Here is a 26070-nt window from a genome sequence, read left to right as displayed (position 1 = left end):
TGACGTTTTCAGTCTGGATGACCAGAGGGATGGCAGGACCCTTAACAGATAACTGAGGAAGGAGAAGGGGACTTACAAACAACTGGAAATCTAAGACTGAAGATCCAGATCTGGAAGTCATTTATAGAGATGTGCTCTTTTGAAGTTGAAAGGAGTCAATGAAATCACCTGAACTAACACTGAAAATGGAAGAGATGAAGGGTGTGGATGGGACTGGAAAATCTTGTCATGGGATTTAGTGGAAGGAAACAGAGTTAGGGTCCTAGTACATCTGAATCAAAGTTACATTAGAAACAACTAAAATTTCCCACCGTTTTCTTGAAAAAAATTTTTTAAGATTTTATTTATTTATTTGAGAGAGAGAGAGAGCGCACGAGCAGGGAGGAGAGGGAGAAACAAGCTCCACACCGAGCAGGGAGCCCGATGTGGGGCCACATCCCAGGACCCTGAGATCATGACCTGAGCCGAAGGTGGATGCTTAACCAACTGAGCCACCCAGGTGCCTCCTTGAATTTTTTAAAATGGAAGTAATTTACTAGATTGGTAACATCTTGGGATTTGGAGGTTACTTTGTAGAAGGTCTTGGTAGACGTATATAATAAGCGTCTGCTCTTAATAACCTAATCTTACTGTTTTCCAGCCTTAATATACATGGAAAAACTGTAAAATGTAAATTCTTATTCACATTTACATGGAGATAAAAAAAATTATTCTGCATACCTTTTCCGCCAGTGTTGTTGAGAAATAATTTACATACATCACCATTATAAGGTTTAAGGTGTACAGCATGATAGTTTGATTTACATATATTGTGAAATGATTACCACAGTAGGTTTAGTTAACATCTATTGTCGCACATAGATAAAAAGAAGAGTAATTGTCTCATGACTGAAAGTTTGTACCTTTTGACCACCTTCCTCCATTTCCCCTCCTCCCAGCCTCTGGTAACCACAAAGCTGTTCTTTTATTCTATGAGTTTGGTGGTGTTTGTTTTTAGATTCCACATATAAGTGAGTTTAAGTTAATCAACACACTTAAAAGAGGTCTTGCTGTTTGGTATCTGAAGTTCTTACATTTTATTTCCCTGGATGCCCTTTTGCTTCCTATTTAAAAGCAAACTAAAAACAAAATAAGCTTTAAAAACAAATAGAAAAAGAGGGGTGCCTGGATGGCTCAGTCAGTTAAGCATCCGACTCTTGATTTCGGCTCAGGTCATGATCTCAGCGTCATGAGATCAAGCCTGGTGTCGAGCTCCATGCTGGACGTGGAGCCTGCTTAAAATTCTTCCCCCCCTCCCCCCCCAAAAAGAAATACAAAAAGAATAATTCAGGCGTGTATTTTTTTATACCTTACTTGGTTCCAAAAAGTATTACAGATACACATGTACACTCACAAATAGAATTATGTAGATTTTTTTAAAGCAGGGCAAAGAGAAAACAATAAGTTGAAAGGAAAAGTTAGTATATGTAAATCTATGTCATAAACTTCTATGAGGTTCTTAAATTGAACAATTATATCAGCTCTCAGCCTTCTCTCAATTAGGGGGGAAGATGTTCAGTAAGTTAGAAGACAAAATTAGAAGTGAAGGTCTTTCTGGCACTTGGACCTTTCTATATAGGGCCTTCTGAAAGATGCCAGCAGATGGCTTTCTCAGCACTATCCCTGCTGCCAATACAAGTTTGTATTGCACAGATTCTTACAGTCAAGTGGGAGGCATAATGAAAAAGCACTTTTCAATGAAACTAGTGCTATAGAGGTTAAAAAAGCACTTTACGAGTAAGCTTTTCTATGTATTATTAGGCTTGACCCAGAGAAATCGTTTAGAGATTGGATAAATGCTTAGAGATTGGATAGACTCATGTTCAAGCCTCTCATGAATGTTGTATATTTTAATAAAACTTGAGCAGCAGATAGTTCAAGGTTATCTTTTTGGTAAGAAGGTGGAGTGAAAAATTCTATTGGTCTACTCAGTTTGAGGGATTCGGCCCTTTGTATAGCCAGCAGCACAGAGAAGCATTCAACCTTGCTCTGATTAACTTTTAATATCTTTAGAATATGAATTAGCATTTTTCGCCAAGTATTTCCATGATTTGGGAAGCAGAAGAGTGGGGGGAAGAATAATTCTTTGATAGCCATTTCTTTTCCAACTCTGATTAGGCTTTTTAAATATCCAAGTCTAAGAGGATTGGGGAGACCCAGTGAACTCTCACAAGGAAAACAAAACAAAAATAACAAAATCTCTGCATTTATAAGACTTTAACATTTTCAGAAGTGATCATCCTCAAATTTAAAATAAGTTACTTGCGGGGCACCTGGGTGGCTCAGTTGTTAAGCGTGTGCCTTCAGCTCAGGTCATGATCCTGGGGTCCTGGGATCGAGCCCCGTGTCGGGCTCCCTGCTCAGCTGGGAGTCTGCTTCTCTCTCTCCCACTCCCCCTACTTGTGTTTCCTCTCTCGCTGTCTCTCTCTCTGTCAAATAAGTGAATAAAGTCTTTTTTTTAAAAAAGTCTAAAACAAGTTAACTTGCTATTCTAAAGCCTCTTCTTGCATTGTAGTGTATTGTTACTTTTTATGCCACTTCATTTTGATTTCCAAAGAAAGAAGCTTGCATCGATGGACCTTTCTTTTCGAATGCACATGTAGGACCAGTGGCAAAGGTGTAGAACCTCCTTTGGGAGTAATCTTTCAAATTTCTTCTGGATCTCAAAGCCAGGCTAATTTATAACAGTTTCCTCCAACAGAGATGTAGCAAATACTGCCCTCTACCGAGGGGATGTTCAGGATAGGTTGATTATGTTAATAATCAAGTGCTAGTCTTAAGCTACTTATTTCAGTGAATTTGGTAGAATCATGTTGTTACTAATTACTTCATCATTACTGTATACATTCTTATTAAAATCATTATATTAAAAAATGGACAACAGGATGGAAACATATTTCAGCCTTGGCCACAGACATTTATTACCTTCTGTAGTCTGTACAATCAGATATTATAATGTCTGAGGCATTAATAATAATGTTTACATTTCCATTTGTTTTAAACTGCTAATAAAATCCTTTTTGCCAGTGGGAAATTAGAAGGGGGTTGTTACAGCATTGTTTTAATAAATGAGTTTGTAAAATAATTCTAGTAATAGTTGGGCTATTTTTCTTCCCCCACCAATATTTTTTTCAGTGTCTGCTAGATTGCTAATATCTAGATTAGTCATTTCAAAGAACTAGCTGTTTGTTCAGCTGAAAGAAGTTTTCTCTCATTCTTTATGACTTTAATGGGTTAATTATATATGGCTAATTATCAGTAGAGGATCACATTAAATACCTTCTGACCAAAAACTCCTTTAAAAAAACTAACGAATGAAATAGTTATAACACACTCACATATATTTGTATATGGAATGTTTTTGAAAAGTGTTATGCTGTCTGTGTTCTGGATATGAAGAATATGGGTTTTCTTATTATGATAAATGCTTGATGTAACACATTGTTCAACTAATTTGTTTAGTTCCCATTTTTCTAGAACCTGGTTTGCTTAGGGTTGGCTTGAGGCTAAACAAATTTTAGAAGCCATGAGAAATAAAACCTGGTAATCCAAAGTGTGCCCGTGGCTTCTTGTAAAATCTAAAGCTTAAGGTCACCTGCCTGGCTCAGTTGGTGGAGCATGTGACTCTTGATCTTGAGGCCCATGTGAGATCTTGGGGTTGTGAGATTACTAAAAAAAAAAAATAAAATAAACTTTTAAAAAAATATCTAAAGTGTAAACCTCTTGTACCTTAATTCACAGATTTTACGTACCTTGAGAACTAGTAGGAGAGTCTAGCCAGGTTGAATAATCTCATGGTAAAGTCAGGTTCTAGGATGAGGTTAGCCAAGGTCTGTGAGGGAGGCTGTAAACGTTCATTTTCATCAGCCTTAAAAACCAAAAAAGCAGACCTGTTCTTCATAGACTCTAGGGTGCTTTCTCATTGAAAACAAGCAGAATAAAATACTTGGGCAGGGCTTTTTAATTCCAGAAGTATCGAGGGTCTTTCTGAGTGGAGGGATCTAAGCTACACTAATTCATTCATTGTTGTTAATTCCTTTGGCATGGTTGAACCCAGTTTATCCCACTTCCAAAAGGAGCAACTCTTCAGTCCTCTGAAGTTTTAGATGTCTATTAAACAATTGAACACTCCATCCTAGTCAGATGCCAGCTCATCATTTAACAAATTATAATCTGGTTTACTCAATCCCAGGTGGTTAGTAAAATCCATTTCAATAATTCCTACCATCTCATGGAGATTCTTCTGTAGTTTTTATGTTGTTTCCTTGGAACTTTATTGGTGCTTACATTCAGTGGTGCTTTTTAGTAATAATGATGATGCTAATGATTTCCTACTTCTTCATATTCTTCTAATGTTGTGTTTTTAACTTATCTCCACATTTTTCATTTTGGTTTTCTGTGCTATAGGCAATAAATCAAATGTCTTTGTGCCAATTGTTGGGGTTTCTATTTCCCAAATGAACTGGAAGTATTCCCAGGAATAAACCCAGCACAGTGCTTTTCATATAGCAGGCACTTAATAGATCTGATTTGATGTGGTTTGTGTTTTAAGAAAGCTGTCAGTTCCGGAATCTCCAGAATTAGGTATCTTCAGAATTTGGAGATTTATTACATACACAAAGCTAGTCAAGTCAGGGTGAGGAAAGAGTGCAGTTGCCTCTGGTTTGCCACCTTGATTTTATTTGTTTGTTTGTTTAGTCATTGTTTCTACAAACTCTGCTAAAAATAAGATACACCCCAAAAGAGTACTGTATTTGGTCATAGAGGGGACAGAGAGTTTAGGAAAGATCTGGTAGTTTTGGGTAGAACTAGCCTCCTGCCATGGAGACTCCATAAGTAAAGCAGTAAAACTTTTCTTCAGCACAGCAGAGAACACCTTCTGAAGTAGAATGTGTAAGAGATGGAATGGTGAGATATCTCCCAGTTGGATGTTACAGACTTCATATTAATGAGATTTCTCATAGTAAGGGGCCATATTACCAATCTTGGGAAATTATGTACTCTACAAATACACACCATTCAGCGCTTTGTTTTTCCAGTTATTACCTTTACTGATTTGGTGCACATAGTTGTTTTAACAAATTCATATGATATTCTTAGTTTGTTTTGAAAAGAATGCATTCATCCTAATTCTGTTAAAGTGCTTTTTTCTATTAAAGAGTACTTTTCTTTAAGATACGAGGTATTGTCATTTCTGTGTACACAAAGCAAGATGCCACACATACTTGTTTAATGAGGAGTTATCAGGGTAACACTGCGAGGAATTTATAAAGAGGAGTCTATAGAGATAAAGAGTAACCCTTAGGACAATATAATCTAGACAGCGCTTGAAATAATAATCATCCTACTTGAGCTGAAATAATCGTGGCAGAACAAGCATTAGCCAGGCAGAGAAAAAAGAAACTCAAGCTGACAGCTCATTCGTGTGTGCTGGAGTGGATCAACCGCTCCTTGCAGGGCAGAAGGCAGCCCGGTGGTAAGGCTCGTGCATTTCACTGGTGTGGCTTTGAGAAAATCCCCACTCCCGGCACCAGGGTCAAACCATAGTGGACAGCTGTGCTGGTTCTCATGCGGGAGAAAGAAGACCACAGGCAAGCTCTTTATTCCTCAAAGTTTGGTAGAGAAACTGTGCTACATATAATCCAGCTGTATACTCACGGTAATTAAGGAAAACAAATGCTCTTTGCAAACTCATTATAGATTTAAAGTTCTTTAAGTTTTCATCAGGTTTCCACAGAAACAAAGAGATTGAAACAATAGTGGAGAATGCACAAACCATCAAATAAGTGGATTTTAATTGTTTCTGTTTAGAAAATTATTCAGATAACCAGCCACATCAAAGACTATTAAACTTTTTAATTGCTCAGGTAGAAAGATGGAGAATGTCATCATTATCTAGCATAAGAATCTGCATTAGATAATGCTACTTGAATTTTGAGCTAGAATAACGTACTCAAGGATGCTACCAACTGAAGTGGAATTTACTACTCGAAAATAATCACATGCGTTAATTATTCATAGGACACAATGCATGAATTTACAATACTAATTATGGTTTCAGAAGGTGTCTTAATGCTATGGTTTACTTACGGAAAAGGATCAACTAATGCAAACAAAAGTATAAATACTTGCAACTGCTGTGGATATCCTATGCATGCAATTTAGTGGTGTGTTAGGTTGAAAGAGTGGAGAAATGTGTCTTTATGTTTTGCCAAGTTCTTGTAAGATTTAGTACAAAACTTGTATTTTTTAAGCAGTCAGGTGTTATCTGTGATTCTGAAGAAGACTTGGTGAGTGTTCGCTTGTTTACTCGTCTTGTATTGTGCAAGATCCTGTTCCCTGGTCTGCTCGGCACTGTGGACACTTGGGTGGACAAGAGGGGACTCCCCGTCTCATACAATGGAGTAAATGAGGGTGGCAAGGGCAATCTTGAATAGATTTGTAGCGCCTCAAGCTCTTTAGTATATGCACGGACGGTGACTGTTTGACACACTCACTCTTCCTTATTGGGGGAGATGCAGGGGATCACATAGCTGAAAAACAAAAACAAAGAGTATACTTTGGACTCAGTGAAGATCTTCAGCATTGTTTTGCCACATCATTCTGTTTTTACTCTTTTGTCATATTTTGTTTCTCTCCCTTTTGAAAAATACAGAAAAATCTAAAAAATAAAGATGAGAAAATATTATAAAATATAGTCCTCTAAGTCTATCACTCAGAGATATCACTTAGAGATAGCGATATCACTTAGAGATAACAATTGTTAGCATTTTTACATATTTACTTGGCCTTTTTCCTACATATATATTTTGAGCAAAATAGATACCGTAGTACAATTATAATTTTGAGTTATGCTTTTTTTCACTGAGCTTTTTATCATAAGCATGTTTCCATGTCATAAAATGTTTCATGAACATTGCTATATGTTGGTAGTATATTCCATTATATCAGTGTGCCATAATTTATTGAGCCATTCCTCTGTTGTTATATTTTAAAGTTGTTTTTGGTTCACATAGTTATAAATAATCCTGTATATAGCCTTTGGTTGAATTTCTGATCGTTTCCTATAAATTGATTTTTAGAAACAGAACAACTGGGTCAAGTTTATGACTTCTCCTAGGGCTCTTAATACAATCCAACAAATTTTTTTTGGAGCCACTGAACTGATTTACTCTTTTAGCAGCAATGGATGTCTCATTACCTGCTTGCCAGCATTGAGTAGTATAATTTATTTTTCTTTGCAAAATTGCTATATGAAAAATGATATTCTTATTTTGTCTTTCTCTGGTTACTAGTGAGCTTGACTGTATTTTTCATTTGTTTATTAGCCTCTTAGACTTTTTATACTTTTTGTTCCAGGAATTATCTATTCATATTCTTTATCCATTTTTCTGTTGGAATGCTCTTACAATTTTAGTTTCATTGTAATCAGTCCTTGTCTCTCGCAGTTTCCTTTCTCATGTCAACTTTTTTTCTCTCTCTGACTTCCTGTTTTTATTTGACTGGGTCCATGTCTTCTTTCTTCTAGAGGGATGCCACATAATTTTCTTCCAGTTCTTGTATACAGTAAATTACAAGTTTTATTTTTAGAAATAAGTTTTATACTACACCATAAAAATTCCAAAACTGATTAAGAAAAATAAATGAACATTGGGGTGCTTGAGTGGCTTAGTTGGTTAAGCGTCTGCCTTCAGCTTAGGTCATGATCTTAGGGTCCTGGGATTGAGCCCTGCGTCGGGCTCTCTGCTCAGTGGGGAGTCTGCTTCTCCCTCTCCCTCTGCCGCTCCCCCGCTCATGCTCTCTCTCTCTCTCAAATAAATAAAATCTTAAAAAAGAAATGAACATTGGGGCACCTGGGTGGCTCAGTTGTTAAGCGTCTGCCTTCGGCTCAGGTCATGATGCCAGGGTCCTGGTAGTGAGCCCCGAATCGGGCTCCCTGCTCGGCAGGAGGCCTGCTTCTCCCTCTCCCACTCCCTCTGCTCGTGTTCCCTCTCTCGCTGTGTCTCTCTCTGTCAAATAAATAAATAAAATCTTAAAAAAAAATAAATGAACATTAAAAAATGACAATATGTGTTTTTACATATCTTTATCAATTATGTAAAACCAGTCTTGCTACAAAAGCTAGACAGATTTTTCTACATGTGCTGAACTTGCTAAGGACTTTTAAAATATGGGCTTTTCCTAATAAATCTCACTGTAGAAAGTATAGTGTTTCATTCAGCTATTGCTACATAACAAACCACCCCCAAAATTCAGTGGCTAAAAAAAATAAGCATTTTATTCTTGCTCTCTAATCTACAGGTCAATTGGGAAGTTTTTTTGATATATTTTGGATTCACTTAAACATATGCAGTCAGCTTTGCTGGTCTTGGTTGGGTCTCTCATCCACTGTGGGTGGTTGGGGAGGGCTGGATGTAGGTTGGCGTAAGATGCTTTCTCAGCTTAGACAACTGGCTCTCCTTATGTTCTCTCCTTCATCAGCAGGCCAGCCTAGCTGTTACAACACAGTGAGCAGAAGCACACAAAGCTTCTTGAGACCTAAGCTCAGAACTGGAAAATTGTGACTTTTGCCTCATTCTGTTTGACTGTGGTAAATTATAAGTCCAGCCCAAATTGAAGAGTTGGGCAGACTCCATGTCTTAATGGGAGAGATGGAAAGACGCAATCCAAAGAGTGTAGACAAGGAGGCAAAAACAAATGGAGCCATTATTATAATCAGACTGCCCCACATAGGCATTCTTCATTTCTCCAAAAATATTTTAAATGGGTTTTAAATTATTGTAATTTTTTAGAGAATTTTTAACTTAATGTACTTGAATGCCCCAAGCACACTTAAATACTGAATACGAGGGAAAGGGGATCAGTAGTCCTGTGGCAGCATACCGTTTGGATGGTGCACAATTTGTCAGCACCTTATTTCTATGATAAAAGCAGAAGAAAAATAAATTTACAAAAATACTTCAAATATTAAATTTGAACAAAACTTTTAAATAAAATCTTTTCAAATTTGTAATAAGAAAAGTTGGCTCCATGAACATAACTTTTTAAAAATCAGCTTTGATTTGAAATGGCTAGGTGCCGTTTCTGATTAAAAATCTTTTAAGGAGGGCACCTGAGTGGCTCAGTTGGTTAAGCCACTGCCTTCGGCTCAGGTCATGATCCTGGAGTCCCGGGATCGAGTCCTGAATCGGGCTCCCTGCTCAGCGGGGAGTCTGCTTCTCCCTCTGACCTTCCCCCCCTCATGCTCTCTCTCTCTTTCTCATTCTCTCTCTCAAATGAATAAATAAAATCTTAAAAAAAAATCTTTTAAGGATAATAAAATTTTTTAATTTAAATTCAATTAGCCAACATATAGTATATCATTAATTTCACATGTAGAGTTGAGTAATTCATCAGTTGCATATAACACCCAGTGCTTACCACATCACGTGTCCTCCTTAATGCCCATCACCCAGTTACCCCATCCCCCTGTCCACCTCCCCTCCGGCAACCCTCAGTTTGTTTCCTATAGTTAAGAGTTTCTCATGGTTTGTCTCCCTCTTTGATTTCCTCCCATTCAGTTTTCCCTCCCTTCCCCTATGATCACCTGTGCTGTTTCTTATATTTCACATATAAGGAGTGAAACCATATGATAATTGTCCTTCTCTGATTGACTTATTTTGCTCAGCATAAAACCCTCCAGTCCATCCATGTTGATGTAAATGGTAAGATTTCATCCTTTCTGATGGCTGAGTAATATTCCATTGTGTATATATATATATATATATATATATATATATATATATATATATACACATACCACATCTTCTTTATCCATTCATCTATTGAAGAACATCTCAGCTCTTTCCATAGTTTGGCTATTGTGGACATTACTGCTCTAAACATTGGGGTGCTGGTGCCCCTTCGGATCGCTACATTTTATCTTTGGGATAAATACCTAGTAGTGTAATTGCTGGGTCATAAGGTAGCTCTATTTTTAACTTCTTGAGGAACCTCCACACTGTTTTTCAGAGTGCATTCCCACCAACAGTGTAAGAGGGTTCCCCTTTCTCCGCATCCTTGCCAACATTTGTCATTTCCTGACTTGTTAATTTCATCCATTCTGACTGGTGTGAGTTAGTATCTCATTGTGGTTTGGATTTGTATTTCCCTGATGCTGAGTGATGTGGAGCATTATTTCATGTGTCTGTAGACCATTTGTATGTCTTCTTTGGAGAAATGTCTGTTCATGTCTTCTGCCCATTTCTTGATTGCATTTTTTGTTTTTGGGGTGTTGAGTTTAATAAGTTCTTTATAGATCTTTATAGATCCTTATCTGATATATCATTTACAAAAATCTTCTCCCATTCTGTAGATTGTCTTTTAGTTTTGTTGACTGTTTCCTTTGCTGTGCAAAAGCTTTTTATCTTTTTTTTTAAAGATTTTATTTTATTTATTTGAGAGAGAGTGTGAGAGAAAGAGCACAAGAGAGGGTAGGGTCAGAGGGAGAAGCAGACTCCCTGCTGAGCCGGGAGCCCGATGCGGGACTCGATCCTGGGACTCCTGGCAGTCACTTAACCAACTGAGCCATGCAGGCACCCCAAAAGCTTTTTATCTTGATGAAGTCTCAATAGTTTATTTTTGCTTTTGTTTCCCTTGCCTTTGGAGACGTGCCTAGCAAGAAGTTGCTGCGGCCAAAGGAACATGGTAATAAAAATTTTTAATGATAATCTGAAGAAAACTTGAAGAGAAATTTTTGATAGTTACCATCTTGTGTGAACAAGAATCCTATACACATAGGAATGTCAGAAGGTCTTCCATTTCCAATAGTGGTGAACTCCATCATTAGGACAATGAAGGAAGATGGATGAAATCAGAATTAGTGTAGGCTAACATGTATTTCTTGCTCATATGACCGTCCAGTATAGGTTGGCCAGGTCACTACTCTTGCTGTCCTTCTTAGAACCAGGCTTTGTCCCTGTTGTGCTTCTACCCCTCTTTCAAGTCCTCAGAGCCCATCTGTTCAGCCTGCAGATGAGAAAAGGAAGTGAGGATTCTGTGGGCCAGATCAGGAAGCCATGCTGTTCACTTTTTCTCACATTCCACTGGCCTGCACCTGATCACATGGCCACACCTAAACACAAGAGTCTGAGGAATATAGTCTAGCTGTGTGCCCAGGAAGGTGAGGAAGACATGGATAGTGGTAAGTGCTAGCAATCTTTAAAAAAATGAGCCTTTAGCAGCCTCACTGGGTCAGTGGGACAAAAGTCAGAGTTTAGGGCCAGCCCAGGATGGGAACCCAGTAAACTGTCCCCCACTTTGGATGGAGCTCCAAAGGACTGCATGCTAGGAATAAGTGTGAGCCAGAAGTCAACCAGCTCTCTAATGGACTTCAGTCAAATTCAGTGAGCTGAGTAACTTAGAGTACTTCAAGCCTTGAGCTTGGATTTTTTTCTACAAGTATTCTTTTTTTCAAAGATAAAATCCAATACACAAAGATAACCAAACATATGAGGAGACAAGACACTGCGGATGTGAACAAGCAAAAAGAACAAATGATAAAATTAGGAACTCCAGGTATTGGAATTATGAGTCCATATTTTAAACAGCTAAGCTTACATATTCAGAGAAGGTTTTGTTTTTTGTTTTTTTGTTTGTTTGTTTGTTTTTGTTTTTAAAGATAGGCTTGGACATTTAAGTGTAGGGGTCTAGAGACTATAAAATGAGATATGTCAGCTTTGGAAAAGAATCAATAGAAATTCTGGACCTGTAAAGCACAATAACCAAAATAACTCAATGGATGAGTTTAAGAGCAGATAAACCACAGCTAAGGAGAAATACAGTGGACTCTAGAATATAGGTCAGAGGAAAGTGTCTACAATGAATCGTGAAGAAATGAAAACAGGAAAATAGGAAGTAAAGGATAAAAGCAATGGAGAATATGCCGTCTAACCCAGGTTCCCCTAGAGAGCCGGAAGGAGGCGAGAGACAGAGAACGGAGCAGAGGCAGTGTATGTTTACAGACGGCCTGGGTACTGTCTGAGATTGTGGAGAAAAGGATGCTGACAGCACACATCAAGCTTGCATGGAGAAAATTTGCTCAGGCTCAGACGTGATATAAATGGGAGTATATCTCCCTGGGCGGTGACGTGGATTTTGACATCACTACGCCTTTGATCCTGGGAACTCTCGTGCTTGACTGCAAGAGTTAACCGTGAGCTACTGGGGGATGCTGCCATTCACCTCATCCCCTCTCTCTCTCGCTCCCCTAGTGTGAAGAAGCATGAGCTGAACGTAACTGTTTAACTGAAGTCAGATTTTACCCCAAATATGAAATCCTTTATGCTTTTGTCACACCGTAAAGGAGAAAATATATGTTCAGCCTTATGTTTTATTTTCTTTTTAAATGTCCCTGAAAAAGTTCCACTTCTATAGCTTAAGAAAACCTTGGGGAAAAAAATGTCCATGACACAACTCATGTTATAATCTCACACGTGTGAGGTAAGTGATAAGATACCCATTATAAAAATGACCCCCCCAAAAAGCATTATTGTTTTTGCTGTTTAAAAGTAACACAAGTTCATGGGGCGGGGGCAGTGGGGAATCAAAAAAGTATAACAAACAAAATTCACCTTTTATTCCACCACCTAAAGGTAACTGCTGTTAACATTTTAGTCTATATCTTCCTAGACTTTTCCTACGTACATTATAGGCTATACAACAAAGGCTTGCCTTGGGAGTGGGGAGTTCGAGCCAACTAAGAAAGAGTGGGGTTTTTTTGTTTGTTTGTTTTGTTTTGTTTTTTTTTGGTAGGTGGTTCAATTGTTTTTGGACACAAATGGATATAAAAGAAGGAATAAGCCTGCTCCTTGGGCTATGTTGTGTTTTATGCATCATTCATTCACTAATTCATTCTGTAAAGATGAAGCCCTTCCAATGTGCCATGTGCTGGGGTAGGGGCTGTTTGTTCTGTGGGCCTGGGGCCTTCCCCACATGTGATGCTAATAGTATTACCAAAAAAGTGGGAGGGAGAGGGCCTGAGACAGACGCTATTTTTGTCATCTATATATGACTTCATGGAGGGCTAAGGCACCTGGCTAGCAGATATTTTGGTGGACCGGAGACAGCAGGAAGGAACAGAGGAAAGAGCTTTTACCTCCTGAGTACAAAGGCAGAAGCAGACTGGAGTCAGCCAAATCATTCACTTGTTTAGGCTGCCTGGCCTCATGAGCTCGGGAAAAGGTTATTTGATAGTTAATAAAAAAATAGCTACTGTTCATTATCTAGCTGTTGTATGCCAAATAGGTACTATGCGTATATCATTTCATTTGCTTTTCACATAAACTCTGTAAATAGCATTTATTGAGCACTTACTGTGTGACGGCCACTATTATAAAATTTTACATGTGGTCAGTACAGCGAGGCCTCAGGACAAACCTGAGACATGTCCTGCCATGATCCCCCGTTTACAGATGAGGAAATGGAGGTTCAGAGGAATTGCTCAAGGTCACTTGACTGGAAGTGACAGACAATGATTCCAAAGTGTCTTAACATGGTTTTTGCCCACAGTTGTTTGACTTATTTATGTAATGAAAAATAGCACTTCTGAGTAATAAGGAAACCCCCAGTCTCTCACCAGAATCAGTCCTGAAAGTTTGTCACTTCTTGGATACTTCAACATCAAAGCCAGTATAAGAAAACACTCTTTTAGTTACCTTCTAAAAACTTCATATTTTAAATTAATATTAATCTTATTGGAGATGATTTCCTTGAAGATGTCCTTCAATTAATGCACTTCATTCTTCCTATTTTTTTTTTAAAGATTTATTTATTCTAGGGGTGTAAGGGGCAGAGGGAGAGGGAGAGAGTCTTAAGCAAACTCCTTGCTGAGTATGGAGCCCCAGGAGGGGCTCGATCTCATGACCTTGAGATCACGACTGAGCTGAAATCAAGAATTGGATGCTTAACTGACTGCACCACCCAGATGCCCCCATTCTTCTTATGTTTTTAAAGAAAAAAGTAATATTGTTATCCTTTTTGTGGCCTAAATTGGGATTTCTTTGGCAATGAATAACATTTCTTAGGTTTTTAAAAAATTTTTTATTGTTATGTTAATCACCATACATTACATCATTAGTTCTTGATGTAGTGTTCCATGATTCATTGTTTGTGCATCACACCCAGTGCTCCACGCAGAATGTGCGCTCTTTAATACCCATCACCAGGCTAACCCATCCCCCCACCCTCCTCCCCTCTAGAACCCTCAGTTTGTTTTTCAGAGTCCATCGTCTCTCATGGTTCGTCTCCCTGTACGACTTACTCCCCTTCATTCTTTCCCTCCTGCTATCTTCTTCTTTTTCTTTTTTCTTAACATATGTTGCATTATTTGTTTCAGAGGTACAGATCTGTGATTCAACAGTCTTGCACAATTCACAGCACTCACCATAGCACATGCCCTCCCCAATGTCTATCACCCAGCCACCCCATCCCTCCCACCCCCCACCACTCCGGCAACACTCAGTTTGTTTCCTGAGTTTAAGAATTTCTCATATCAGTGAGGTCATATGATACATGTCTTTCTCTGATTGACTTATTTCACTCAGCATAACACCCTCCAGTTTCATCCATGTCGTTGCAAATGGCAAGATCTCCTTCCTTTTGATGGCTGCATAATATTCCATTGTGTATATATACCACATCTTCTTTATCCATGCATCTGTTGATGGACATCTTGGCTCTTTCCACAGTTTGGCTGTTGTGGACATTGCTGCTATAAACATTGGGGTGCACGTACCCCTTCGGATCCCTACATTTGTATCTTTGGGGTAAATACCCAGTAGTGCAATTGCTGGATCATATGGTAGCTCTATTTTCAACTGTTTGAGGAACCTCCATACTGTTTTCCAGAGTGGTTGCACCAGCTTGCATTCCCACCAACAGTGTAGGAGGGTTCCCCTTTCTCCGCATCCCCACCAACATCTGTTGTTTCCTGACTTGTTAATTTTAGCCATTCTGACTGGTGTGAGGTGGTATCTCATTGAGGTTTTGATTTGGATTTCCCTGATGCCGAGCGAAGTTGAGCACTTTTTCATGTGTCTGTTGGCCATTTGGATGTCTTCTTTGGAAAAATGTCTGTTCATGTCTTCTGCCCATTTCTTGATTGGATTATTTGTTCTTTGGGTGTTGAGTTTGATATGTTCTTTATAGATTTTGGATACTAGCCCTTTATCTGATATGTCATTTGCAAATATTTTCTCCCATTCTGTCGGTTGTCTTTTGGTTTTCTGGACTGTTTCTTTTGCTGTGCAAAACCTTTTTATCTTGATGAAATCCCAATAGTTCATTTTTGCCCTGGCTTCCCCTGCCTTTGGCGACGTTTCTAGGAAGAAGTTGCTGCGGCTGAGGTCAAAGAGGTTGCTACTTGTGTTCTCCTTTAGGATTTTGATGGACTCCTGTCTCACATTTAGGTCTTTCAACCATTTGGAGTCTATTTTTGTGTGTGGTGTAAGGAAATGATCCAGTTTCATTCTTCTGCATGTGGCTGTCCAATTTTCCCAACACCATTTGTTGAAGAGACTGTCTTTTTGCCATTGGACATTCTTTCCTGCTTTGTCAAAGATAAGTTGACCATAGAGTTGAGGGTCTATTTCTGGGCTCTCGATTCTGTTCCATTGATCTATGTGTCTGTTTTTGTGCCAGTACCATACTGTCTTGATGATGACAGCTTTGTAATAGAGCTGGAAGTCCGGAATTGTGATGCCGCCAGCTTTGCTTTTCTTTTTCAACATTCCTCTGGCTATTCGGGGTCTCTTCTGGTTCCATACAAATTTTAGCATTATTTGTTCCATTTCTTTGAAAAAAGTGGATGGTATTTTGATGGGGATTGCATTGAATGTGTAGATTGCTCTAGGTAGCATTGACATCTTCACAATGTTTGTTCTTCCAGTCCATGAGCATGGAACATTTTTCCATTTCTTTGTGTCTTCTTCAATTTCTTTCATGAGTATTTTATAGTTTTCTGAGTACAGATCCTTTGCCTCTTTGGTTAAATTTATAACATTTCTTAGTTTTAATGACCTTTTTTTTGTGGTTGTAAAATAATACATAATGTAAAATTTGCCATTTTAACCATTTTTAAGTGTACAGTTCAGTGACATTAAGTAAATTCACATTGTTGTACAACCATCACCACTGTCCATTTCTAGAACTCTCTTCATCCCAAAGTGAAACTCAGGATCCATTAAAAACAGTAACCCCTCATTGCCTCCCATCACCATTGTTTTTAAAGGAGATAGACAACTATATAAAGCTTAATTTTCTTTACATGAATGAGCACATGATTGTTTTAGGGATGTGAAGGAAGGGGATATTTGCTAATATAACGGCAACAGAACCTACTGACAAAGGTGTATAATTTGTAAAAATAGCTGAGTGGGCAGAATCCTGATTTTCAGTTGCCCTAGGCACTTCAGGGCGCTCCTGATGATGATTTTCCTTGGGCATGTAGTTATACTGATAGAAATCACATTCGTGCATAAAGAACGAGTTTAATTATACATAACTACATACCTAAGATGAGCTTTTACATTTTTTTACATATACTTTATGATTTACAAAAGATGAGACACTAAATTCTAACTGATCTCAAAAACATGGTGTGTGTCACCCTCAGAGCCTGAGTGTCTTATTGTAGGAGTTTTGCTTCTTATCCGAAGAGGCCGTATCTTGCCCCCCCACCCCCACCATAGGGAGTTGTCCTTTTCACGTGGGATCCCACAGTCTCTGTTGGTCCCTGCTGTGACCCTGAGGACTGGCAGATGCACAAAGACTGATTTAGGGTTTTGGATATAGCCGGTGGTGGAACAAAACTAACTGGTCCTATTGGGAATGACACTTCTTTACGTCCTCAACTTGTCAGTATTGAGCCTAATCCTAATCCTTTGGGCTCAAAATAATCTAAAGAAAAAGCAGCCAAAGTGATATGAGTGTAATGTGTGCCCTAGGCACTGTGCTAAAGGCTTTACACGTATTCTTCCATGTAATCGTCACAATCCTGTGAGCTAGGAATCAAACTCCCGTTTTATAGATAGGAAAACTAAAGGAAGAGAAAGATGATGTGACTTGCCAAAGGTACCATTAATAAGTAACAGACTGAGGATTCACTCCTGGTCCATAACAGGCCTAACAGCAGGGTTCCCTCGTAAGAGAGCCAAGGTTAAACAGACAAACCAAAAAACCCCACACTCCAGCCCCTGTGTGGCCCAGTGAGTGGGAGAGTCTCAGGTAAGGCCAGGCACCGGGTCTGGAGGTATCAACTGAGGTGGCTCGAGATATTCTGTCACTCCCCACCACACTCGTCTTCTCTCTCTTTTTTTTTTAGATTTATTTATTTGAGAGAGTGAATGAGAGAGAGAGCACGAGAGAGAGCACAAGCAGGGGGGAGGGAGAGGGAGAAGCAGACTCCCCTCTGAGCAATGAGCCCGATGTGGGACTCGATCCCAGGACCCCGGGATCATGACCTGAGCCGAAGGCAGATGCTTAACCGCCCGAGCCACCCAGGCGCCCCTTGGCTTCTCTCTTGCCGCTTTTCTACATCACTATTACAATTACGGTAGACACCATCCTTAGCCCGCAGTGAAAACACTGCTCCATTTGGTCAAGTTACCCCAAAGCTGCCACCTAGATCAGACCGTGACCAGAAAAAGAGGTGTTTTCAAATTCAGGGCCACCGGAATTGGTGTCAGTTTTCTAGTCTTTATTTTCATTTTAATTACAGCCACTTGGAGCCAGTGACTATCTGGAACTGTCAAAGAATTTTGATACGGTATTCCTACGAAACATTCCACAATTTACGCTTGCAAAGAGGACGCAAGCTCGAAGATTCATAACCCTCATTGATAACTTCTATGATTTCAAGGTAAGGATGTAGTGCATTTTCTCAAGACTAAACATTTTGGACTGTGGAGTCAGATTGCCTGGGCTGGAATCCTGGTTTATTCTCTGGGCCTCAGTGTCCTCATCTACAAATTGGGGAAAATAGTATTTCCTTCAGAACATTGTTGAGGGCAAAATAAGCTAATCCATGAAAAGCACTGAAAGCGAAGCTTGGCACAAGCCAAAGGCTGTATACATAGTATCAGCGATAGCAGTAAAATTGTAGTATTGTAACGCTTCCATCAGAAGACTCTGCAATATCAACGATGCCATCATGCACCAGACCTCGCGTGTGTGCACTACGATGATGTACAAGGGAATGCCTTACCCACACTGAGTGCTCAGTCAATTCACGAGTTGCGTCAATACATGATTGGATGGAAAAAATAATGAATGGACAAATGAATGAGTGACTAGAGACCCTCCTCAGTACTGGAGCTCTCTCTCCCTGTGACCCAGAAACCCTCATAACTAGCATTGCATCATCTTGTTTGTTGGTTTTAGCCATGTGTTTTCAGGTGAGTTACGGAGCCCGTGTCCATTCATCAAAGGCAGAACCGCCCACTGATTAAAGAGTGGGCCTTGGGGCCAGGCTGTCTGGCTTGAGGACCAGCTTAATCTCTTGAGCTGCAGTTGCCTTCTGTAGAAAAAAGAGGGGGGAATAATGGTACTTATTCTATATGGTTGTTGCAAGGATTAAATGAGCACATAAGGCACTTAGAACATTGTGCGGCATAGAGTCAGATTTCAGTGAAGGTGAGCCACTATTTATAGTATATATCTGTGGGGTGCCTGGGTGGCTCAGTCGGTTGAGCATCCAATTCTTGGTTTTGGTTCAGGTCATGATCTCAGGGTCGAGAGATCAAGCCCCACATCAGGCACCAGCCTCAACACGGAGTCTGCTTGAGATCCTCCCTCTCCCTCTGCCCCTCCCTCCCGTGCTCAAGCTCTCTCTCTCATAAATCAATAAATCTTTTTAAAAAAATAGTATAGGGTGCCTGGGTGGCTCAGATGGTTAAGCGTCTGCCTTCGGCTCAGGTCATGATCCCGGGGTCCTGGGATTGAATCCCTCATTGGGCTCCCTGCTGAGCAGGGAGCCTGCTTCTCCCTCTGCCTCTCTCTCTCTGTCTCTTATGAATAAATAAAATCTTAAAAAAAATAAATAAATAGTATATATCTGTAAATACATATTTATAGTAAAAGCATAAGTACAACTTCAAAATAGAGTTAAATATCATTTTACTGTTAGATACAATTTTTCTCCTTATTGTATAGAAATAGAGCAGTGATTCTAAAATTGAAGGGATCTTGAGGGGAGGAGGAAAGTACCAGAATCCACTGGGAGGAAGAGATGAAATTTTAATGTTTCTTTTATTCATCCATTCAACAACCTTTCTCATACCAAGTGCAGTGCTAAATATTAGAAATTCGATGACAGGCAAAGCCAGATCTGGTGCCAGCCTTCATAGAACTTACAGTCTGGTGCAATAATTAATCAAATATCCACAGAACTGAATGTAAAGTCGCTCCTCAGCGCTGGTGTCTTGGAAGGCTTGAGAGAGGAGTATGGTGCCGTGAGGGTCTGGGGGAGAGTAGACTGATCTCTGTGGGGGTGGGGGTGGGCCTAGGGAAGTCCTGCTGAGGACGGCCTACTGTCAGAATCCCCTGGGCTACCTAAGATCCATGTTCCAGAGCCCACCCACCCCAGCTCAGTAAATGAACCCTCATCCTAGAGGATGGACATGAAAACCTGCATGTTTGCAAGCCGCTCAACTGCTCCTTGTAAGCGCTGAGAAGTGATGCCTAAACGCCAATGCCGGGGGGACGTTTGTAGCAAAGGCCCTGGGGCGGGCCTGAGCGCAAAGGGCAGCTGGCTTGGCTCAGGTGCAGTGCTGAGAGGAGCCTGCCATAGCGAGTGACATCCAAATGTGGCACATGCTCCCAGGGGGCCGGCGTTCATGTGCTCCAGGAGGCCGGACGGCAGGGAGCTGAGAACACCAGAGCAAGGGGATCAAGTCCCGTCACCTACCAGACACTGATCTGAAATACTCATGTTGGGTCCGGAATGAAGGGAATGAGCCTGGAGGTGGCCCTCTGTTTTTAGAGGGCTAATGCTTCAAGAAAAAAGTGGTAGAGGGGCTTTAGTAGGTGGTTCTTAGAGTAGGAGGATTGATAAACTCTTACTTGTCTACATGGCAGCTAGGAATACCTTAAAGAAAACATATGGCCCCAGCCCTCTGTCCTACCCCTGGTCCTATCTTACCCCCCCCCCCCCACTGTTTCACTTCTTAGTCAATGGGAGGGAAGAATTCTGTGGTGATATGATGGAATACCAGAACCACTCTCCTAACATTTGCTTTAACTGTATCACACATTGAGAGTTTGTGTTCTTTCTTTAAAGACTAGTTGAAATTATCTTATTTCAGAAATTGGGAGCATTAAACAGGCATTAGTCTAGAATGTGTTCATGGAAATTGGTGAAATTGGAGTATTCATATCTAAATAATGAAAAAAGTGTCATTTGTGATTAAAAGGAATGTATAAGAGGAGGTAGAAGGCCATCCAGATATGGAAAAACTATTCCCAAATGTCATACATTATTTTAAGGTATTGGCATCGTTGTTTAATGATGTTTAAAGGGTAGCTGTGAATCCTGAAAACAAATTCAGGACTTTTTAAACATCAAGAAAAGTATGTTTTGTATTTAAACTGATGGACATAAAATTTTATAAAGATATAAAAGGTGTTTCCAGTATATGATCACATATGCACATTCACTCAAACACTTGTGTAATCAAGAAATATTAATGTCAAGCTTAGTCTTTTTGAAGAATGCCTTGGTAGGATGCTGATCGAAGTATAGGTTCTAGAAATTCAGGGTCTAGTTAGAGTACCAATACATTGAACATACCAGAGGTGGTAACCTCTTTGCAGTGCATGAAAAGTACCCCCCGCATGCACGGACCCGAAACAGCCAGGTGTAAATGTCAGCCTCGGGGTGTAATGGAAAGATCACTGGACCTCGAACTGGGAGACCTGAGCTGGCCTCATGAGCTGAGACCTCTCCAGGCCTAAAGTCACCCAATAAAACCTTTGCTCCCTACTTTATAGGATGTTACAAGCTGTGTGGAAAGATTTTGAAAAGCACTCTGAAGTTTAAAAATATCACACAAACTAGCTCCCTGTGATGACAAACAGATTTGATTTTGTGCGATATTTGTTCCTACCTTGAACTTGTGAGATGTAGGGAGTACTACCATTCACTCATCTTCCTCTTTCAGGTGCGTGTCATTTGCTCAGCATCGACTCCTATAGCAAGCTTATTTTTGCATCAACATCATGACAGTGACTTGGAGCAAAGCAGAATACTGATGGATGATTTGGGGCTGAGCCAGGTAGGCAATATTAACATAATCTCTTTTTATTATAAGACAGCGTAATTGTTTTTGGTTTTATACGTGGCTACATTTTGAAGAAGGAATGCAGTATGTATTTAACCATTGATTTGCTGCTCCTTTTAAAGCCAAGAGAGCAGCCTTTTCCTCAGTATCACTAAATGTAAAGAATATAGTCTTAGGGTAGAAGGAATCTGCATGATCTGTTTTTGCATATAATGAAAACAAAGACCAGAGGGGTGGACCCGTGGGCCTGTGGTCACACAGCTGACTAATGGCAGGCCAGCGCTGGACACCAGGGCACCCGTGTCTGGTTCCGGGCTCATTCTGCTACCCCATGCTGCCTGTTCTAGGTACTCTTCATGTCTCCTGGATTTGTAGAGCGCGAGATACAGTATCCAAGCATGTGGGCTGGCTATCCCAGGACCAGGGAGTGCCTGGCAAGGCCCTTGGCTTGCAAAGAAATCCATTATTCATCTGCCAGCCCCATTCCATAAACATTTCAGGAGCACCTGTGGTGCAGTGCTCTAGGGACACTCTGTGGAAAACGAGCCGGTGCTGGCCCAGTTCTCCTGAAGCTTGGGGTCTGGTGATTTGCCCCAGGCCAACCGGAAGTGATTTTACATTTCCTTCTTCTGTATGAACATGGCAGGATATATTGCTCAACAGTTGAAATATTAGTCAAAATTTTAAAGCTATCCATAAACACTTACCTCCAGAATGAGCGATCCCCATTCTTCCAACCCCAGAAATGAAAGGCCATTGGAATGAGGAAATAGTTTCTTAGTGACCTGAGTAGAAATTATGCATTCTTAGGAGTTTGGGGGAAATGAGGCCTATAATACGTTAGAAAGTGAACTTTCCAAATATGACTACTTAAACCTATGTGTAGAAATAAATAGTTGCTTATAAACCCATATGCTGGGAACCTTCAAAATGGTGGTTTCTCTAAGAGCAATACATCTGTCCAAATAATGTATTTTACTGTTTGAAAAAATATACTTGAGGGGCTATATCATTTCAGTTTCTAAAGTTCCTTAAATCATTGGTTCTTCAATTTTTCTCCATAGGATCAGGGTTCAGATATAGGGTCAAGCAAGCTCAGCATGCGGGGCTAACAATATATGAAGAAATGAGGGCTCATGACCACAGGGTAATGTAGTTTTGCAGTGGGTCAGCAGGAATGCATGGACTAAGGAGTCCAGAAGTTTTCTCTGAGGAAGTGTGATAGCAAACCCCTAAGGAAAGACACACAATTTCTCTTGCTCACTTACTGGCCACAAGCCCATGTTGGTATCACCAGTCCCAGGCTATTTGCTGGTCTCACAGAGGGATTCCCAAACTTAACCCTGGTTAAGTAGCTCAAGACCCAAGGCAGCTCTGCCTTCCCAAAGTAGACTCGCAGACCAGATCTCTAGGCCCACAGGAGACCTCTCTGTCAGCCGGTGCAGAAAAGGCTCTGTGGAGGCTTGTCCTCGGGGTCTCCTGTTGGGCATGTGGCACCGCCCGTGGTGCTCCGGAGGAGGGTGTCAGCCTCTTCCTAACTTGCCTGAACTGCTGGGGGTTTTTTGGTGTTACTTATTTCTGGCGTACATTTTTAGAGAAAGAATTCTTTTTCTGACATTGTCTTTCCTTTAGGTTTTGCAGAAAATTTTCATCTTGCAAAAACTTTCTTCATGCAAAAATCTTCCTATTTGGATTTTGGGACATTGGTTCAGCTTTAATTACTCTTGTTTTCCCTATTGTTTTCTCCCTGGTAATTTGTTCTGACTATTGATTATTGGTTTAAATTAGTTAATTCTCCAGTCTAGTTTAAGAGATCGTATATGGAAAAAGTGTATAGAACATTTTATAATCTAAACCTAAGAAGTTGTTTTAAACCTGCACTTAGTTCTGTAAATTTTTATTTGTGGTAGTTTTAATTAGTGCTGGGTTGTTTTGTTTTGTTTTGTTTTTGAATTGTATTTTGGTAACCAGGACTCAGCAGAAGGACTCTCTATGTTCACTGGAGAAGAGGAGGTCTTTGCATTTCAGCGCACGCTTTCCCGACTCACCGAAATGCAGACTGAGCAGTACTGGAATGAGGGGGACAGAAGCAGGAAGTAACCATTGCTTTGCGCCAATAGAACTCTGGACACGTGATTACGGCAGGGAGAACTCTTTTTTTATGGGACTTGAAGGAATCATTTTTCTCATCATTAATTATGCACTTTGTCCTCTGGACCATTTTTATCTCAAATTGCTCTCAAAGATGGACTGGATTAGTAAGTTAAAGCCATTTTTATAGGTTTACTTTTTGCCTATTTATTTGGCTTTATTTCTGCACTACAAAATTAAAATCATCACTTCTGAATATTAAGGTAGGACCAGACATTTTGGCTTCATATGAAGCCACCTGCATAACACACACACACACACGCACGCACACGCGCACGCGGTTAAATGCAGTGTTGTTCTGGACATCTCCAAGCTTTGGCTACATGGTAGCCGCATGATACAAACATGCCTTTTATGAGAGGGAGAAAAACCCTACATTTCAATACAAAGCAGAGAAACTTTCTGATGCTATTATAAACTAAAGAGAACAACATTTTAGAATATGGTCTTATCCACGTGATTTTGGGGGGCCATAAATTATACTAAATCTCCTAGGCCTCAGGTTTCCTCACAATTGAGACTCTGTCTTTTACCCTGAGATCAAGCTTGGCAGGCAGGACCAGATCTTCAGTGGACACAGAGTTGCCTGAAAAAATTGAGGATTATGACACCAGTAGAATAAGCAGCACGGGTGTCAAATTCTAACCGACAGGCAGAGCCCACAATCCTGACTGCCACTAGGAGGACAGATCCCAGGAAAAGGGGCCAGTGAAAGCGAGTCAGGAGGAGACCGAGTCCTGGACGTACCAGCAGCAGAGTGGATTCCAGTTCATCTGAGGCCAGCAGGACCCCGGTGGACGGGAGCCTCCTTCCCATGGCGCAGATGCATTTGCTGTGCTTGCAGAACCCCACCCTCCACCCTTGCCTCTGCTTCTGTGATGAGATGAATTTAATAGTAAATAGGGAAGAACACTTGATGAACCTACTTAAATAAAATCTGACTTGTCCTTCATTGAGGCCATTCCGTGATTCATTCAAGTACCACCTGACTTTGCTAACTCTTACCACAGAAGGTGCCTTAGTTCAGGCTGTTATGAGAGTCTCAGTCCCTCTTCAAGAAAAAAAGAAAAAAGGAAAAATGTGACATCTTATAAAGCGTTGTGAAAATCACATATATTTTGAGGGGGTAGGCCCAGTTAAAATGAAATGGTTACAGCTATCAACATAAGTAAGCTCTTTGAATCTGTTTAATTTGTAAGTGAATAATCTATCCACATTAGTCTATTTTGGACATTAACCTAAGGCAAGCAGATTGATGGATAGGGTACCCAAGTATAGAGAAAAGTTTAAATCCTGGCTTCTGAAAATTAAATGGGGGTTTAAAATCATTAAAATTTTCTAAAATTGAAGTACAGTTGATACAATATTACTTTAGTTTCAAGTGTACCAGCATGATTCAACAAGTCTGTACATTCTGCTGTGCTCACCGCGTGTAGCTCCCGCGCATCCGCACTCGACGCTATTACAGTACTGTTGACTGTGGTCCCTACACTGTGCTTTTAACCCTGTGACTTACTCATTCCCTAACTGGAAGCCTGTACCTCCCCTTCCCCTTCACCCATTCTGCCCCTCTCCCCTCTGGCAGCCATCAGTTTGTTCTCTATATTTATGGATTTGTTTCTGCTTTTTGTTTGTTTCACATATAAGTGAAATCACGTGGCCTGACTTATTTCACTAGCATGATATCCCCCAGGTTCATCCATGTTGTCGCACATGGCAAGATCTCATCCCCTTTTATGGCTCAGTATAAAAAGACCTTTACTGAGGTGAAACAAAAAAGAGTTCAAAAGAGCCACATTTATTGCTAGACATTTACATGATCTCAGAAAAAAAAATTTATCCTTGAGAGTTTTATAATCGTCCTTGTTTATCAATAAGGAACCAAGGCTTGGAAAAGTTAAGTAGCTGAACCTAAGATTCACAACTATAAAACTCACGGACTATACCACACCACTTCTATGAGGAAGAGATTATTTTAAATAGTGATTTTTATTTGTTTTTTTTAAGATTTTATTTATTTATTTGAGAGAGAGAGAGAATGAGAGATAGCACGAGAGGGAAGAGGGTCAGAGGGAGAAGCAGACTCCCTGCTGAGCAGGGGAAGCCCGATGTGGGACTCGATCCCTGGACTCCAGGATCATGACCTGAGCCGAAGGCAGTCGCTTAACCAACTGAGCCACCCAGGTGCCCTAAATAGTGATTTTTAAAAAAATTCAGTGAAGGGACGCCTGGGTGGCTCAGTCAGTTAAGCGTCTGCCTTCGGCTCAGGTCATGATCCCAGGGTTCTGGGATCGAGTCCCGCATCGGGCTCCCTCCTCGGCGGGGAGCCTGCTTCTCCCTCTGCCTCTGCCTCTCTCTCTCTCTGTCTCTCATGAATAAATAAATAAAATCTTAAAAAAAAATTCAGTGAAGATGAATTTACAACAGAACCATTGCTTTGAACTCTATAAATATAAAATGTGTAACTCATTTCTATCAATCGTAGCTTTTTGCTTTTCACTTTTTTTTTTTTTTTTGCTTTTCACATTTCTTTGGCAATTATGCTGTATCTTAATAAAAAGACAGT

General features: G+C 40.2%; 1 protein-coding gene across 3 annotated transcripts in view; it reads left to right on the top strand.

The window, feature by feature from the left end:
- Positions 1 to 24456, top strand: part of AFG1L (AFG1 like ATPase) — a 221204-nt gene extending 196748 nt beyond the window's left edge. Inside the window, exons 11-13 of one of the 3 annotated variants that reach the window (XM_028104251.2) lie at positions 17795 to 17935; positions 21234 to 21347; positions 23325 to 24456. In XM_028104251.2, the coding sequence (XP_027960052.1) occupies positions 17795 to 17935; positions 21234 to 21347; positions 23325 to 23453 (384 nt within the window). In that variant the 3' untranslated portion in view covers positions 23454 to 24456. Of the gene's footprint in view, positions 1 to 17794; positions 17936 to 21233; positions 21348 to 22985 lie in introns of all 3 variants that reach the window. The other 2 variants (XM_088023900.1, XM_088023899.1) reach the window with 2 other exon arrangements.
- Positions 24457 to 26070: the final 1614 nt, after the last annotated feature.

This window comes from Eumetopias jubatus, unplaced genomic scaffold (assembly GCF_037043125.1).
Source record: "Eumetopias jubatus isolate StellerSeaLion01/CBP00866 unplaced genomic scaffold, mEumJub1_p1.0 scaffold_6, whole genome shotgun sequence".
Lineage (NCBI taxonomy): Eukaryota > Metazoa > Chordata > Mammalia > Carnivora > Otariidae > Eumetopias > Eumetopias jubatus.
Note: the sequence above shows the minus strand (reverse complement) of the source record. Positions and strands in the feature narration are given on the sequence as shown.